Below are 16148 nucleotides of genomic sequence, written 5' to 3' on the forward strand. Positions count from 1 at the left end.
GTAGGATATGGTCAAATAGTCCAACAAGTAACTTCCTGTCCCTCACTTCTTCAATGACCTCGGTGGAAACATCATAAGGTGAAGGAGAAGCTTTTGAGACTGATTCAACAGGGTGAGTCTGAACAAGTCCTCAAAACAACTCTATTTCCCTTGGCAAGGGTGGATTCCCGCAGTTTACTGTCAAAGCTTTGTTTGTTTCGTAAAGCACTCTTTTGAATGTGCTCAATGGCTAACTGGTAGCTTTCTGCAAGACTCTCTCAGCTCTCCAGATCTAATTTCTGTTCACGTAGCCAATCGGAAAGAGACATCTGCAGCAGGGGGCATGGCCCAGCTACATCAGTTTGACAGAAATCTGCTGGTATTGCAGAGGCTCCAATAGCCAAACATTGTACTCGTGCAGACGATGGTACTGCTGCCTCCTCCTCAAGAGTTGAGAAATAATCATGTCTCTTGCATACTGCCTTTACTGCCTCGGTTGGAAAATCTGGCTCTTTGTTGCGGCGCAAGAGCTGTGCAGTAAAGCCTTCAATGGCATTTTCCTCATCATTAGAACTCTGATCAGATATATCACAGGCATGCAGATACGGACGTCTCAACAGCCCATCTGCATCTTGGTTGTCCTTCCCAGCACTATACTCAATGTCAAAATCAAAACTGGAAAGTACGGCCAACCAGCAATGCCCTACTGCGTCCAACTTTGCAGATGTTAAAACGTATGTGAGTGGATTATTGTCTGTCATCACTGTACATTTTACTCCATAGATACAGCGGAAAACCTTCTGGGTGACAGCCCACTTCACAGACAGGAAGTCAAGCTTGTGTGCAGGGTACCTTTGCTCGGACTTGGAGAGACCCCTACTGGCACAGGCAATGACTCTTAACTTGCTCTCCTGTTCTTGATATAGGGCTGCACCGAGAACATGGACGCTTGCATCGGTGTGCACAATATAATGTTCTTTGGATCTGCAAACCCAAGAACAGGAGCTGTTGTGAGCTTGAGAATCAATGTCTTAAAAGTATCTTCAGCGGTTGGGGTCCATTTTTCGTGAAAAAGGCTTTTTGAGATCCGCACTGGTAGAAACCTTGTGGTTTCTGCCAGACAGACTGGATTTTCTCTTCAGTGGGAGGCAACCAGCACTTAAGTGATTAAGGGGTATTGCAAGCTTGGAATAGTCTTTTATAAACCTCCTGTAATATCCAGTGAACCCAAGGAAAGACTTAAGCTACTTGATGTTATCTGGTCTTGGCCAGGTAGTGAGGGCAGCTGGATCTGTTTTGAGCCCTTCTGATGATACAACATGGCTGAGATATTGGACAGATGTCCTGAAGAACTGACATTTCTCTGGCGACAGCTTTAAAGTAAATTCTTTCATCCTATGGAGGACCTTCAGCGATCATTCCTCATGGTTCTCAAGTGTAGCTGAGAAAGGAGTGACATCATCAAGAAATACCGAGACCTGACTCAAATTCCTGCTGCCTATACACTTTTCCATAACATAAGAGGAAAGTAGAACACCTCCTTATGCTGTTTTTAATAGAGAACTCTTCGGCATTTATTTTAACACAACACCTAACAGTCTTACCTTCTCTTATCAGTAACTCGAATGATTTGCAGAATCTTGACAGTACTTTTGGGACGAAAGCTCAATATAACCCTGCCTCACCCAGTTTCTATACTGGTCCATTTATGTCTGTTGTCACAGTTGCGCAGTTTCATGTTTTAGTAGACTTTCAGTTTTGATGTTTTTCATCTGCATGTGGTGCACAGCTGCTGGGGTGTCCTTTGCTAAATCTTTAGTGCCTCCAAACTTCAGATTCAACAGATTACTTCCTTTTATTTTGACATTGAGGAAAAGTTGCCTACACAGAATTTCTTATTTTGAAATAGCTCAACAGGCACTGCTGGGATTTGAACCCAGGATCTCCTGTTTACAAGACAGGTGCTTTGACCGGCTAAGCTACAGTGCCTCCTTCAGGGAAGGGAAAAACCAAGTAACCTCTGCAGACACAGTTTTGAATCGGTTTGTCACATTTTTCCCCACCAGCTGTTGGACAGTAGCCAGAGGCACACAGCTCAAGGCGCTGTGGCTTAGCTGGCCAAAGCGCCTGTCTCGTAAACAGGAGATCCTGGGTTCAAATCCCAGCAGTGCCTTACCTCCCTACCAATGCCATTACATTTCATTAATGAGTGCTGATGGCGGGAAGCATTGGGCGTTATGCTTTCTCTCCTTCGTTTCCAAGAAGAGGACACAATGAAGATTTAGACATGCCCAAGACATCAATATTGGGTGAACAACCCTCAGAAGCTCCACTAGCGGTTTAATGCCTGGGACCCTCCAGCATTTGTTCTAGAACTGAAGAAGCTTCTCGGATCGGGTGCAAAGAAGTTTTTAAAGCTCTCAAGAGTACCGTGAGGTGGATAACTGAGGACATACAAAGACTTTGAAAGATTTCACAACTCCAAGATTAAGAATGAAATTAACACTGTGAAGAAGATGGTTTCAAATGGTAACAGGAAGGCACTGCTGGGATTTGAACCCAGGATCTCCTGTTTACTAGACAGGCGCTTTGACCAGCTGAGCCACAGCGCCTCCTGCTGACAGGCAAACCGGTAATACCTGGTATTACCTGGTACTGCAGAAGGAGACGAGTTCAACTTTTTTTTTACTTTTGTGCACTATAAATGTAAGATATGGTCAAATAGTCCAACAAGTAACTTCCTGTTCCTCACTTCGTCAATGACCTCAGTGGAAACATCATAAGGTGAAGGAGAAGCTTTTGAGACTGATTCAACAGGGTGAGTCTGAACACTGTGAAGAAGATGGTTTCAAATAGTAACAGGAAGGTACTGCTGGGATTTGAACCCAGGATCTCCTGTTTACCAGACAGGCACTTTGACCAGCTAAGCCACAGCGCCTCCTGCTGTCAGGCAATCCGGTAATACCTGGTATTACCTGGTACTGCAGAAGGAGACGAGTTCACTTTTTTAACTTTTGTGCACTATCAATGTAGGATATGGTCAAATAGTCCAACAAGTAACTTCCTGTCCCTCACTTCTTCAATGACCTCGGTGGAAACATCATAAGGTGAAGGAGAAGCTTTTGAGACTGATTCAACAGGGTGAGTCTGAACAAGTCCTCAAAACAACTCTATTTCCCTTGGCAAGGGTGGATTCCCGCACTTTACTGTCAAAGCTTTGTTTGTTTCGTAAAGCACTCTTTTGAATGTGCTCAATGGCTAACTGGTAGCTTTCTGCAAGACTCTCTCAGCTCTCCAGATCTAATTTCTGTTCACGTAGCCAATCGGAAAGAGACATCTGCAGCAGGGGGCATGGCCCAGCTACATCAGTTTGACAGAAATCTGCTGGTATTGCAGAGGCTCCAATAGCCAAACATTGTACTCGTGCAGACGATGGTACTGCTGCCTCCTCCTCAAGAGTTGAGAAATAATCATGTCTCTTGCATACTGCCTTTACTGCCTCGGTTGGAAAATCTGGCTCTTTGTTGCGGCGCAAGAGCTGTGCAGTAAAGCCTTCAATGGCATTTTCCTCATCATTAGAACTCTGATCAGATATATCACAGGCATGCAGATACGGACGTCTCAACAGCCCATCTGCATCTTGGTTGTCCTTCCCAGCACTATACTCAATGTCAAAATCAAAACTGGAAAGTACGGCCAACCAGCAATGCCCTACTGCGTCCAACTTTGCAGATGTTAAAACGTATGTGAGTGGATTATTGTCTGTCATCACTGTACATTTTACTCCATAGATACAGCGGAAAACCTTCTGGGTGACAGCCCACTTCACAGACAGGAAGTCAAGCTTGTGTGCAGGGTACCTTTGCTCGGACTTGGAGAGACCCCTACTGGCACAGGCAATGACTCTTAACTTGCTCTCCTGTTCTTGATATAGGGCTGCACCGAGAACATGGACGCTTGCATCGGTGTGCACAATATAATGTTCTTTGGATCTGCAAACCCAAGAACAGGAGCTGTTGTGAGCTTGAGAATCAATGTCTTAAAAGTATCTTCAGCGGTTGGGGTCCATTTTTCGTGAAAAAGGCTTTTTGAGATCCGCACTGGTAGAAACCTTGTGGTTTCTGCCAGACAGACTGGATTTTCTCTTCAGTGGGAGGCAACCAGCACTTAAGTGATTAAGGGGTATTGCAAGCTTGGAATAGTCTTTTATAAACCTCCTGTAATATCCAGTGAACCCAAGGAAAGACTTAAGCTACTTGATGTTAGCTGGTCTTGGCCAGGTAGTGAGGGCAGCTGGATCTGTTTTGAGCCCTTCTGATGATACAACATGGCTGAGATATTGGACAGATGTCCTGAAGAACTGACATTTCTCTGGCGACAGCTTTAAAGTAAATTCTTTCATCCTATGGAGGACCTTCAGCGATCATTCCTCATGGTTCTCAAGTGTAGCTGAGAAAGGAGTGACATCATCAAGAAAAACCGAGACCTGACTCAAATTCCTGCTGCCTATACACTTTTCCATAACATAAGAGGAAAGTAGAACACCTCCTTATGCTGTTTTTAATAGAGAACTCTTCGGCATTTATTTTAACACAACACCTAACAGTCTTACCTTCTCTTATCAGTAACTCGAATGATTTGCAGAATCTTGACAGTACTTTTGGGACGAAAGCTCAATATAACCCTGCCTCACCCAGTTTCTATACTGGTCCATTTATGTTTGTTGTCACAGTTGCGCAGTTTCATGTTTTAGTAGACTTTCAGTTTTGATGTTTTTCATCTGCATGTGGTGCACAGCTGCTGGGGTGTCCTTTGCTAAATATTTAGTGCCTCCAAACTTCAGATTCAACAGATTACTTCCTTTTATTTTGACATTGAGGAAAAGTTGCCTACACAGAATTTCTTATTTTGAAATAGCTCAACAGGCACTGCTGGGATTTGAACCCAGGATCTCCTGTTTACAAGACAGGTGCTTTGACCGGCTAAGCTACAGTGCCTCCTTCAGGGAAGGGAAAAACCAAGTAACCTCTGCAGACACAGTTTTGAATCGGTTTGTCACATTTTTCCCCACCAGCTGTTGGACAGTAGCCAGAGGCACACAGCTCAAGGCGCTGTGGCTTAGCTGGCCAAAGCGCCTGTCTCGTAAACAGGAGATCCTGGGTTCAAATCCCAGCAGTGCCTTACCTCCCTACCAATGCCATTACATTTCATTAATGAGTGCTGATGGCGGGAAGCATTGGGCGTTATGCTTTCTCTCCTTCGTTTCCAAGAAGAGGACACAATGAAGATTTAGACATGCCCAAGACATCAATATTGGGTGAACAACCCTCAGAAGCTCCACTAGCGGTTTAATGCCTGGGACCCTCCAGCATTTGTTCTAGAACTGAAGAAGCTTCTCGGATCGGGTGCAAAGAAGTTTTTAAAGCTCTCAAGAGTACCGTGAGGTGGATAACTGAGGACATACAAAGACTTTGAAAGATTTCCCAACTCCAAGATTAAGAATGCAATTAACACTGTGAAGAAGATGGTTTCAAATGGTAACAGGAAGGCACTGCTGGGATTTGAACCCAGGATCTCCTGTTTACTAGACAGGCGCTTTGACCAGCTGAGCCACAGCGCCTCCTGCTGACAGGCAAACCGGTAATACCTGGTATTACCTGGTACTGCAGAAGGAGACGAGTTCACTTTTTTTTTACTTTTGTGCACTATCAATGTAAGATATGGTCAAATAGTCCAACAAGTAACTTCCTGTTCCTCACTTCGTCAATGACCTCAGTGGAAACATCATAAGGTGAAGGAGAAGCTTTTGAGACTGATTCAACAGGGTGAGTCTGAACACTGTGAAGAAGATGGTTTCAAATGGTAACAGGAAGGCACTGCTGGGATTTGAACCCAGGATCTCCTGTTTACAAGACAGGTGCTTTGACCAGCTGAGCCACAGCGCCTCCTGCTGTCAGGCAAACCGGTAATACCTGGTATTACCTGGTACTGCAGAAGGAGACGAGTTAAATTTTTGGGCACTATGAATGTTGGCATTCAGAAAATATTGCTTGAAAATTAATGCGGATTCTTAGCTTACCTTCTGGTTTCTCACCAAACCCTTTAAATACTGTCAGAACCATGTAACTTGATTCTTATTTGTGTAATTATTAAAATAAGTAACTGTGACCCTCGTGTTTTACCTTCTTACAGGCTGTTTCATCTTTCTGATAAACTCTTAATTTAAAGCCAAACAGAGATGACAAAGCTTTTTATTCTCTCGCTTTACATTTGCAGGATAATAAATAACATCCAGGGTCAAATTTCAGTGAATAAATCTTAATTTTGGGGACTTTGCTAAACATGACAGTTTGTTCAGGTTGCAGATTCTCATCGCTGCACACAAACACGTTTTTAAAATGTTCCTTTTTACACTTAGAGCCTAGCATGAAGCTTCTCAAGATCCTCGACGGCAGACGGCCGTATCCTGCTCTCAGCCCGACCAGGACCGCTCTCGCGTCGCTTTTAAACCAGGTGTCCGTTTTACTAGAAGCTCTCCAGGATTGGCTCGTGTCCCGTTTCCTTGAGGAAGCGCAGCAGGTCGTCCGGTCTGAGCCCCATGGTGGCAGCGTTGGTCATCGGGTGGAAGTAGACCATCTCGTGGCCTCCTTCCACCAGGTCCCGGTCCAAGACGAACTTCACGCTGCGATCCTGATCGAAGAGCAGAGCAAGAGCCGTCGCACATCCCTGACCCACCTGAAGGAGAGGAGAGGAGGAGTCTAAAGCTGTGACCTGTGAATCCAGCTCAATAATTGGCCCTCCCAGTTTTGATCCTTCCTACCTTCAGCTTTTCCAACATGGCTGCCTCATCTGCGAAGCGCAGATTTCCACTCCCGACACCAAGCTTCTTGGCGAGGTCATTAAGGTTCACCTGCAGATGGAACGAGAGGAAGTGAGGTGTTAGTCTTTAGTTTTTAAGTCAGAGGTCATGTGGAGGAGCTGACCTGGCGGTCATGGCGGGCCGACACCAGCCAAAGCCCCTTCTTCTTCTTGTCTTTCAAGAACAGGTTCTTGGTGACGGCGCCATTCACGCCCTGCAGGTGAGGCATCATCTCCTCCACCGTGAACACCTGCAGGAGGAGGAGAGTGGGTGAGAGCGGGCTCTTTGTGGAAGCTTTGTGGAAGCTGTATTACTAACATCAAAGCCTCTTGCAACTCTTCCTGGTTTCCTACATTAATAAAGCTGTCTGACTGTAATGCCATCCATGCCTGCAGGACTAAACCAAACTCTGTGGTCTGGCGCCCTCTGCAGGTCACAGCAGGTCCTGCAGCACAAACGTGTCAGAGCAGTTTATGAAAGCTGCAGCAGACAGGAAGTACATAAATATATGCACATAAGTCAGGCATTCAAAGTCATATCTGCTTTTTCACGGCGCGCTCGATTCTGAGCGGAGCTCTAAAGCGCCCGTCCCAACGGATCCCGTTCAAAAACACTGCGCATTTCAGGATAAACAGATTCTGCGCAAACACAGCTGACTGCGCCTAAACTTCATCACGTAATTTTAACGTGAATTCGTGTGCTCGTGAATTCAGCACACACACGGCAAGCAAAGCGGCTCTTCTTTACTTCAGCTGACAACTTTGTTACTCCCCCACGTGTCAGTGAAACTGAAAGAGCGAGAAACTGAGGAGGAAACGCGCACTTCCACAACCGTGAGCGCGCATCAGGAGCCTATCATGGTCACGCGTGGCGCCGAATAAAAGTGCGAGTCTCTCCGATTGTGGAAATGTCTCCGAGCATATTTTCACGTATTTATATGATCTAGAGTCAGACGGGGATGTTGAAAATGCCAGAAGAGCTAATGGGATTCGGTGTAGTCGGGCTGTCCGGTTTACCGGCGGGTGCTCCACGCATCTCGTCTGGATGTGTAAAGTCTGCAGATGTTTCTCCAGCTGTGCGCGCAGGTCCTCCGACATCTTCACGTGAGACAGCAGCTCAAACGGACACAGGTGGACCCGGCAGGTAGCCGCTGAGGAGCAGCTCTTCTTCTTCTGCAGCTAATTTCCTGCAGCTGGCCGCTCGCTTCCTGTCACAGTGCCACCGTGTGACTGAGGAACAGAGCCAGCTACTCAAACTGAGCACGGGGTGCCCGCTCATAGTGCAGGTTGTAATGGGGAAGGATCTGCGTGCAGCTCGAACTCTTTTAGAAAATGAAAATTATAAAACTGTTCGATTTGGGTCAAAGTAGCACCGACGGGTCAGAGAGACAATCACAGCGCCTCCGAGCATCAACACAATTCCATTTAACCCGAAAATCTGAGTGCTGAGATTAAAATCCTACATGCACACATACGCACACAGACTCACACACAGATGCACACAGTTTCAGAGGTGATGAAGTACAAATACTTTGTTACATGAGTACTTAAGCGGACTTTTCAGTAGCCGTACTTTGTTTTTTACTCCTCACATTTTAAGTTCCGCGTCTCGACTTTATCATCCTTTCAGTTTAAGTCAGACTCGTTACTTCAGCTTTTTGCATAAGAAACATCCACATCAGGGATGGATGTGAACGATACAGAGGTATCAGAGGCCAAGGACGTAAGCTCGGCGAGCTCAATCGGTGGAGCATGAGATTCTTAATCTCAAGGGCGTGGGTTTGAGCCCCACGTTGGGCGTTGACCTTTATTTACGAAATTTCCCACATGTGGGATTATGAGGAGTTTAAAATAAAAAACATGCAGGGAGCAGGAGCACATGACGTTTCAGAGGGCAGGACAATGAACACGAGACCCTGATGGTCAGAGGTGACCACACATCTGAACTTCCAGCAGCTCTGAGGGGTCCAGCTTTAGTGTTCCTGACTTTGAACCCTGAACGCTTCACCTGTGTCTCCTCCGTTAGCTTCTCCGTCAGCTCCTTCTGCTGTTTCCTGCGTCAGCAGCTGCTGGAGCAGAAGTCCTGATCTCCACATCACTTCCACCAGATGTTTCTTTACACACCGATGAAATATGTGACACACACACTCACGCTGCTCATCCACCCATCAGTGCAAAGTGTGTTTATGTTCACAGGAGTCGCACGACAGGAGGCGCACGCTTCATCATTCAGCTTACGGTGACGTGTTTCCAAGGTTCATTCATCAACTCACAGTTCAAATCAAACATAAATGTGACCACACATGAGGAGAAGGAGGACCATGGAGCGGCCCCACCTGAAATCCTCGCCTTTCACCTGAGCTGCAGATCCACGGTTTATGTTTAACTTGACTGAAGGCCTGTAGGAGGCGCCGTGGCTTAGCTGGATAAAGCGTCCCAGCAGCGTCCCAGCAGCGTCCCCTCTGACGTGGTCGTGTTCTTCCAACTCCAGCCTCTGCATGTCCTCCTTCACACATTCATGAACCTCCTGTGAGGCCGTCCAGGTGTTTAAACTGTCCCACCTGGATGTGAGCATGCTGCTGCACAGCTGCTGCACAGCTGCTGCACAGCTGCTGCACAGCTGCTGCACAGCTTCATGAGCTCTGTTCATTAAGAATGAAAGGCAGTTTGTGTGTTTTGTGTGAGGCGTCATAAGGGGACGCACACTCGGAGGCTCACTTCCTAGAATCACTGCTCAGGTGTGAGCTTGACTCTTATTATTACGTATTGATGAGGCTTTTCCTGATGATGTCGACAGGTGTTTGATCCCCTCACTGTTTCCCCCTCTCCCTCCCTCTGTCTCGTCTTCCTTTTCCTGCTCAGTGTTAGTCCACATGTTTGCTCCTGGACTCTAACATCCACCCTACTGAGAGTGCGCACTCAGTGTCCTACATTCATCTCAGCTTCCATCAGTTTAACTGTTGATTAAATGGATGCACACACACACACACACACACACACACACACACACACACACACACACACACACACACACACACACACACAGACACACACAGTTGATTGAAATCATTCTTCCATGGGTCGATGCTGCTCAGTGTGTCAAACCACGAAAACATAAAAACTAAAACATCTCGCTCTGATTTTTTCTACAAAGCAGCTTTTAGTGACACAAACACACACACACACACGCACACACACACACACACACACACACACACGCACACACACACACACACACACGCACACACACACACACACACACACACACACACACACACACACGCACACACACACTGAAAGCCTGTTGCACAATAACATGATTAATGACCAAGTCTAACTCACGACACGTAAACACTGAAGAGTCCACGTTGCTGGCCTGACAGCGCTGCATGTGCTGCTGCTGTTTCTGGGGAAGAAACTAAAAAGTGCAACGCCAACAGAGTGCGCTCGGAGCTGCAAAGGAAGACGAGACAGGGGGAGGCAAGAGGGGGAAACGGTGGGAACTGGGAAGAAAGGCCAGCAGATCAAACACCCATCGACATCATCTGACCTCTACAGCAGCCTCACAGCATACAGCACAGGCTACCTGACCTGGTGAGCTGAGCCAGCAGCCCATCATTAGAAGTCTTCTTATTCAATGCAAAGCTGCTCTTCAAAGGTGCAAACACCACCAGCTGCTCCATCACCCTGGACGGGTGGAGCTGCTTCAGCTGCAGTGCTGCGGCTGGTTAAACAGCAGAGGCTGTGTTTGAATCTCAGCAGGGCCTGCTTCAGGAGAAACTCCACAGGGTTAAAGTGCAGTTTTTACACTTGTTTCAGTTTCAGTCAGAAATTAATTAACTACAGCGCTGAAAATCAGAAGGTAAATGTCTTTATGACTGTAAATGTGCTGAGTATGAGCTGATGTAAACCTTTACATCAGCTCATACTCACAGTTCTTATGAAGGAGGAAATTATCTACGGAGACCAAACGGTGTCTGTACACATGGGACTGACTCACCGCTGCCTCTGCTGGACAGTAGTGGAACTGTACATTTCACACTGTGAGCTGATGCTGTCTGAGGTCATTTTCTGTCCTTTTATAGACGTTTCACAGCCGTATGTTGCACATTGCATCCCTTTGAAGTCGTTCTGTTCCTTTGTAATAGTTCATTATATCTTTGTGCTCATCTATCTGCACTTCAGGGTGGTTTTGCATCCTTGTGCAGGAATTTCACACTCCTATAGAGTCATGCTGCATCCTTTTTGTCATTTTAAGTCTCTTTGCAGCCCTTTTCTAATCCTTCTGCACCTCTTTGATGTTGTTGTCCATCCCTTTGTACTCATAAAGAAACCTTTTTAGTCATTTTGAGCCCCTCTGTAGGCATTAAGCATCACTTGGTGGATATTTTGCACCTTTTTAAAAAGCTTTCTGCTTGAGTCATTTCTCATTGCTTTGCAGTCATCTTCACTCCCACCACACACTGTGCTTTTCTTTTAGCCATTTAGTGTCCCTGTGGTTTGTGAGATTTGTCATCATTTAGCCCCACTTTGTGTCTTTGTGTTTTTTAATAATCGTGCTGTGATTTGACGCCTTCTCTTTCGGTTCTTGATTGTAACTCAGTGCCAGTCAAAGTGAAAGTAAGGACGAGGTCATGACCCTGAACTCATGTGCTGTCATCTGTCTTGCACTTTTGTGTTCTTTGGGCCAGAAATGTGCTCTAATGTGCCGCTTGGTCTTAAACACCAACATCCTGCACTCATGTTTGTTAGTTTGAGGTGTGAAACTTGTCTTCAGGAGACGTATCGAAGCTCCGGCTGAGAAACATCTGCTCCTTTCCGCAGTTCATCCTGCAGCACGTGCCGTCCTTTCAAGAACCTCCAACAGTCGCTCACGTCTTCGCTGACCTCACTGAGGAAGCAGTCAGCGCTCATTCACAGCCAAACCTCGCGGCTGCTGCCAGCGGTTCCAGCTGTGAACCTCTGCCCTCTTCCTGGTTTTCTAGTGTTTTGCATATTTGTCACACTTACATGTTCAGATCATTAAACTAAATTTAATATTGGACAAAACTCCCTTTTAACAGGTTTTGATGCAACCATTTACAAAATCTGTGGCTGCGTGGAAGCAGGAAGTTGGAAGTGCAGGACTCTGGAGACGGATTATTGTTGGACAACACAAACTCAGAAGGCGATGCAAAACAAAGGCACAGCCAGAAGTTTGAAGCAGGACGCAAAAGACACAGAGAACACGGCGTGAGGAGGATACGGCAACAACACGACAACGACCAAAGGAAAAGTTCAATACCTGTGTGAGGTGAACGAACCAAACCGAGGCGGACGAACAAGTGAATAAACGTGGAGACGAGACAGGTAACAGACAGAGGTGGGACAGGCACAGGCAGGGATCACACAAGAAAACTCAATAATGCAAAAGCCCGAAGATACCTGAAATATAAACAGACTGCAGAGAAAACTGTCGTAGGAAACCAGGGACCAGGTTCATGTTCAGCAGTGAGGCAGGAAACAAAAAGGGAAACAATATCAGCAACAGCTGAGACCACCACTCAGAACAAAACTTTAAATGTTAGACACAAATAGAAAAAACAGGAAACACTGGGATTTAAAGCCAGCCATCAGGGTCAAAGGTTACAGTTTATTTACAAAAGGGTGAACCACAGTGCAGTATATGTGTACAGAGAGAAGGGGTCCGGGGGGAAGAGGTAATCCACACACTCTCCTCTTTAGCCACTCTCGTCCTGATCTCCATTCACGCAGCCACACACAGGAATCACAGGGAAGGGTCCGTCAACAGGTCCGGGAAACTCTATGCACAGAACACAGGTTAGTCTAACAGGCGAAGACAGCTGAGAGCACGAACACGGGAGGGTCAGCGTTCCAGAGACGATAACCAGCTCCGCCCAGGGAGAGAGGAGAAAGGAGGAGAGAGAAACATAAAGAAAACCTTTAGCCATCACGAGCCAGCCGGAGAGGACGGGGACCATGACAGTGTTTTAGTTGTTTCACAGAGCGCACGGAGCAGGAAGTGACACAGGAAGTGATCAGCTGATTTCTCACTAACACTCCTCCTGACTCTGTTTGCACGTGCTTCAAATTTTAGAAACAGCTGACTGAGAACAACCGTTTATTCTGCCACGCGTTGGATGTCTTGTGAAAACTTGCTAACACTTTATAACACAACTGAGAGCTGTAATTACGTTCAGTTTCATCTACATACAGGAAAAAACAATAATGTGAGGAGAGCTGGAGAAGGTTCGTGTCCTGCAGGGTTAAATAAGACACGCCGTCTTATTTAACCCTGCAGGCGGAGGACACCGGAAACAGGACAGGGGGAAGCTTCACCTCCAATACTGAGCAGGAAGCAGCAACTGATCGTTCCTGCACGACCGAGCCTGAGTCTTTATGCTTCCATTACTATGTGAAAATGGACCAAACCAGCTGTTATCCACAGACACTCCACTTTCATCTTTAGATTGAAAAAAGACACCTGAACCGTTCCTTTGGATGGATTTAAGCGCCGTCCGCTTCCAGAGAACGGAGACAGAGTAATATTCAGACAAAAATACAACAAGAAGGAAGAACAAGCTGCAGCCTGGGCTCAGACACAGGTGAACCTGACGAGGACATCCACAGAAAAGGAGACGCTCAGAAGCAGGAAGTAAAACCATGACCAGACAAATGGAAAAGGAAGTTTGACAGGAAGTGGATAAAACACAAATGAGTAAACAGAAAGACAGAAGAAAATAAGAGTAAAATCTGACGGTGACAGGAAATCTCTCCACTCTGATGAAACCAGCCTGACCTCTGCTGTCCTCTCATTGTGTCTCCAGTCCTCGCTAAGCTGCAGCAGGCCAGCAGATAATCAGCGTAATGACTTTTCATCAGAGCGCTGACCTGAAGACCCACATTTCCCCCCACGGGGGAGGCATTCCTCCCTCGTTATAAGTACGAGTACCTGCGATCAGCCTCGTCTGCAGATCGTCAGCTGGTTCTGAGCGTCTCCCTGACACGATCTGAACGTCTGTGGAGCTTTCTGTGTTGGCAGCTGCCTGGAGAAACGTGGAAGTGCGTGGACGCTGAAGCAGAAGATCTCCTCTCGGCTCTGTGCGTTCGAAGCTTAGAGCTCAGCTCGTCCAGCTTCTTCGTGCTTCCAGGTACAGAGAGGTCAGTCTCAGGTGTTCTGCATGTTCACAGCGCACATGGACATTTTTCTGCTTGTTTGGCACTTGTGTGCTGGCTTTGTGCATCTTTGTTTGACACTGTCAGAAACAAAAGCAGAGAAAACTGAAGTGATTCAATGATCACTGTTAAGTTCGTCCAGCTGACGTTCTCGTCCACCTGATCCTGCTGTGAGGTTAACACTGAACACGGGAACGAGGACAGATTTGTTTCCATGTTGCAAAAGGTCATTTCTGATGTTTCTAATTGTTTTAGCTGTTTTATCTTTGTTTGTATTGAAAGACTGTAGTGATTTACAAACAGGTTATAGAGAAATCAAAGACATTACCTTCCTGTGAGTATCTTGTGTTATCGCACCTACATTATAAAACCATCTATAGAACCATTATCTTACATTTGTTGCCATATATACTGTTCTGATACATTATTGGCCAGCTCAGTCTCAAAGCAGACGTTGTTAATGTCAGTGACACTTTTAGAATAAAGGATTGTAAAAGCCACTTAACCAGAAACTGACCGTAGCTTCTACGTTGTGACAGGATGTTTGTGGCTCAGGATGACTTGATGAGAGATGCATTTGACAAACGTCCATAAAACACTGAATAATTACAGGAAGGATGTTTTTATAGGTTTAACTCACTCAAATGCAACATTTGAATGAACAGTTGAAAACAGCTGGAAACTGAGTTTTAGGTGCTTTGTAAAAATAATTCAAATATAATGAATTGTTCAGGTTTTGCTGACATTTAGCTTCGAAGTGTCTGTGCACGAAAAACGAGTAATGTGAAAGTCTGCAGAGCCTTTAAAGGTGTGATGAGTTTGGAGGAAGATAAAACCTTTAAATGTTTCCAGTAAGCTGTGTTGGAGCTGCTTTGGTGGTCTGTGTGAGGTCAGACGCTCTCAGGTTGACTTTCGCCTCCCACACAGTTTCTTTTCATTCTTCTCTTCACGGTCTGAGGTTAGAGTCCAGCCTCTGATTAACACTAATGTGCTGCTCCAGAGGAAGAAAGCCTTTCACCTCTCAGACCGTTTCTTTGAATATGCATTACATTTCATTTCAAATGTTTTTCTCCACGCGTCCTTATCACCTTGGTTACTGTTGCTATACGACTGCCAAGCTTCCCATCGTCAGACATGCTCACTGTGATGTGTTGGTGTCAGTGTTGAACAACGTGGACATTAAAGCTGACAGCCCAGAGTGTGACGCCGTGTTTCACATACACTGGATATACTGACACCAGTGACACCAGTGACACCAGTGACACCAGTAACACAGGAGCGAAGGCTGGGGTTTTACAGACCTACAGACTGCACATTATCTTTGGACCTCTGTGTTTCCCACAGTGACCGAATATAAGTAACGAAGGTCCAGATGTCTTTGTTGGTGTGCAGCAGCATCGTCCTGCATGGCGTCCTGTCCGCGGGCGCAGAACCAGACTGTCTGTTTTCTGTCAGTTGTTAACGCTTCATTTTATTCTGATATAACTGACGAACGGATCAAAAGTCCACCGACATCATCACAAACCTCATTCTGATGAAAACTGAAGATCAGACTTGGAAACTTGTGGCTGAGCAGCGACAGCAGCAGGTCCGTGGTTTGATCCCGGCTCCTTAGGTCTGCACACTGAACCCTAAAAACAGAGCAGCCATGCTCTCAAAGTCAAAGTCAGCTTTATTGTCAATTCTGCCACATGTACAGGACATACAGAGAATAGAAACTACGTTACTCTCAATCCCTAGATAAAATAGCAAATGAACATTTAAATATAAGAGTGATTAAAAATGCAAGTAAAATAATTAAAAAGTAAAAATTTAAATAAATAAATACAATACAATTTTACATATAACAAGAAAGCTATACAATATACAATATAATGAGTATATAATGAGTATATAATATAGTATATAATATAATGAGTAAATGACATTGAGTGCAAACTCTCCTTAAACAGCTCGAGCTAGCAGAGAGAGGCCACGCCCCTAATATTTAAAATATGAACACAGTAGCTGTGTCCCTTTGGAGGACCCGGCCTTTGCGGTCTACGTGGGCCGGGTTTCTTCGAAGACCGAGAAGGCTGGAAGTGTGAGGTTGTGAAATGTGACGGTCTGGCCTTCAGATCTGCGTCAGCGCTGTC

General features: G+C 45.8%; 1 protein-coding gene, 1 long non-coding RNA gene and 9 other non-coding genes across 12 annotated transcripts; 3 read left to right on the forward strand and 8 right to left on the reverse strand.

Moving 5' to 3' along the window:
* Nucleotides 1-1894: 1894 nt before the first annotated feature.
* trnat-ugu (transfer RNA threonine (anticodon UGU)) lies at nt 1895-1968 on the reverse strand. Its single transcript has one exon. It is a non-coding gene; the product is annotated as a tRNA-Thr (tRNA).
* A 110-nt stretch (nt 1969-2078) lies between these two features.
* Nucleotides 2079-2152, forward strand: trnat-cgu (transfer RNA threonine (anticodon CGU)). Its single transcript has one exon. It is a non-coding gene; the product is annotated as a tRNA-Thr (tRNA).
* A 365-nt stretch (nt 2153-2517) lies between these two features.
* Nucleotides 2518-2591, reverse strand: trnat-agu (transfer RNA threonine (anticodon AGU)). Its single transcript has one exon. It is a non-coding gene; the product is annotated as a tRNA-Thr (tRNA).
* A 252-nt stretch (nt 2592-2843) lies between these two features.
* On the reverse strand, nt 2844-2917 carry trnat-ggu (transfer RNA threonine (anticodon GGU)). The gene has a single exon. It is a non-coding gene; the product is annotated as a tRNA-Thr (tRNA).
* Nucleotides 2918-4902: 1985 nt separating this feature from the next.
* On the reverse strand, nt 4903-4976 carry trnat-ugu (transfer RNA threonine (anticodon UGU)). Its single transcript has one exon. It is a non-coding gene; the product is annotated as a tRNA-Thr (tRNA).
* Nucleotides 4977-5086: 110 nt separating this feature from the next.
* Nucleotides 5087-5160, forward strand: trnat-cgu (transfer RNA threonine (anticodon CGU)). Its single transcript has one exon. It is a non-coding gene; the product is annotated as a tRNA-Thr (tRNA).
* Nucleotides 5161-5525: 365 nt separating this feature from the next.
* Nucleotides 5526-5599, reverse strand: trnat-agu (transfer RNA threonine (anticodon AGU)). Its single transcript has one exon. It is a non-coding gene; the product is annotated as a tRNA-Thr (tRNA).
* A 251-nt stretch (nt 5600-5850) lies between these two features.
* Nucleotides 5851-5924, reverse strand: trnat-ugu (transfer RNA threonine (anticodon UGU)). The gene has a single exon. It is a non-coding gene; the product is annotated as a tRNA-Thr (tRNA).
* Nucleotides 5925-6214: 290 nt separating this feature from the next.
* On the reverse strand, nt 6215-8036 carry prorsd1 (prolyl-tRNA synthetase domain containing 1). Its single transcript, XM_085476688.1, has 4 exons — nt 7855-8036; nt 6963-7088; nt 6800-6889; nt 6215-6714 (listed from the first exon to the last, which is right to left on the reverse strand). Exons 1-4 carry the CDS (start codon nt 7933-7935, stop codon nt 6505-6507), a joined length of 507 nt encoding a protein of 168 aa, XP_085332814.1. The 5' UTR covers nt 7936-8036; the 3' UTR covers nt 6215-6504.
* A 528-nt stretch (nt 8037-8564) lies between these two features.
* trnak-cuu (transfer RNA lysine (anticodon CUU)) lies at nt 8565-8637 on the forward strand. The gene has a single exon. It is a non-coding gene; the product is annotated as a tRNA-Lys (tRNA).
* Nucleotides 8638-12448: 3811 nt separating this feature from the next.
* LOC146695001 (uncharacterized) lies at nt 12449-15087 on the reverse strand. 2 transcript variants are annotated; one of them, XR_014923446.1, is made up of 3 exons: nt 14850-15087; nt 13790-14093; nt 12449-12640 (listed from the first exon to the last, which is right to left on the reverse strand). It is a non-coding gene; the product is annotated as an uncharacterized LOC146695001 (long non-coding RNA). The 2 variants fall into 2 exon arrangements; XR_014923447.1 differs by having other exon boundaries at nt 13637-14093.
* Nucleotides 15088-16148: the final 1061 nt, after the last annotated feature.

This window comes from Copadichromis virginalis, linkage group LG13 (assembly GCF_057382275.1).
Source record: "Copadichromis virginalis isolate Kocher_CV1m ecotype Utaka linkage group LG13, C_Virginalis_male_GT1.1, whole genome shotgun sequence".
Lineage (NCBI taxonomy): Eukaryota > Metazoa > Chordata > Actinopteri > Cichliformes > Cichlidae > Copadichromis > Copadichromis virginalis.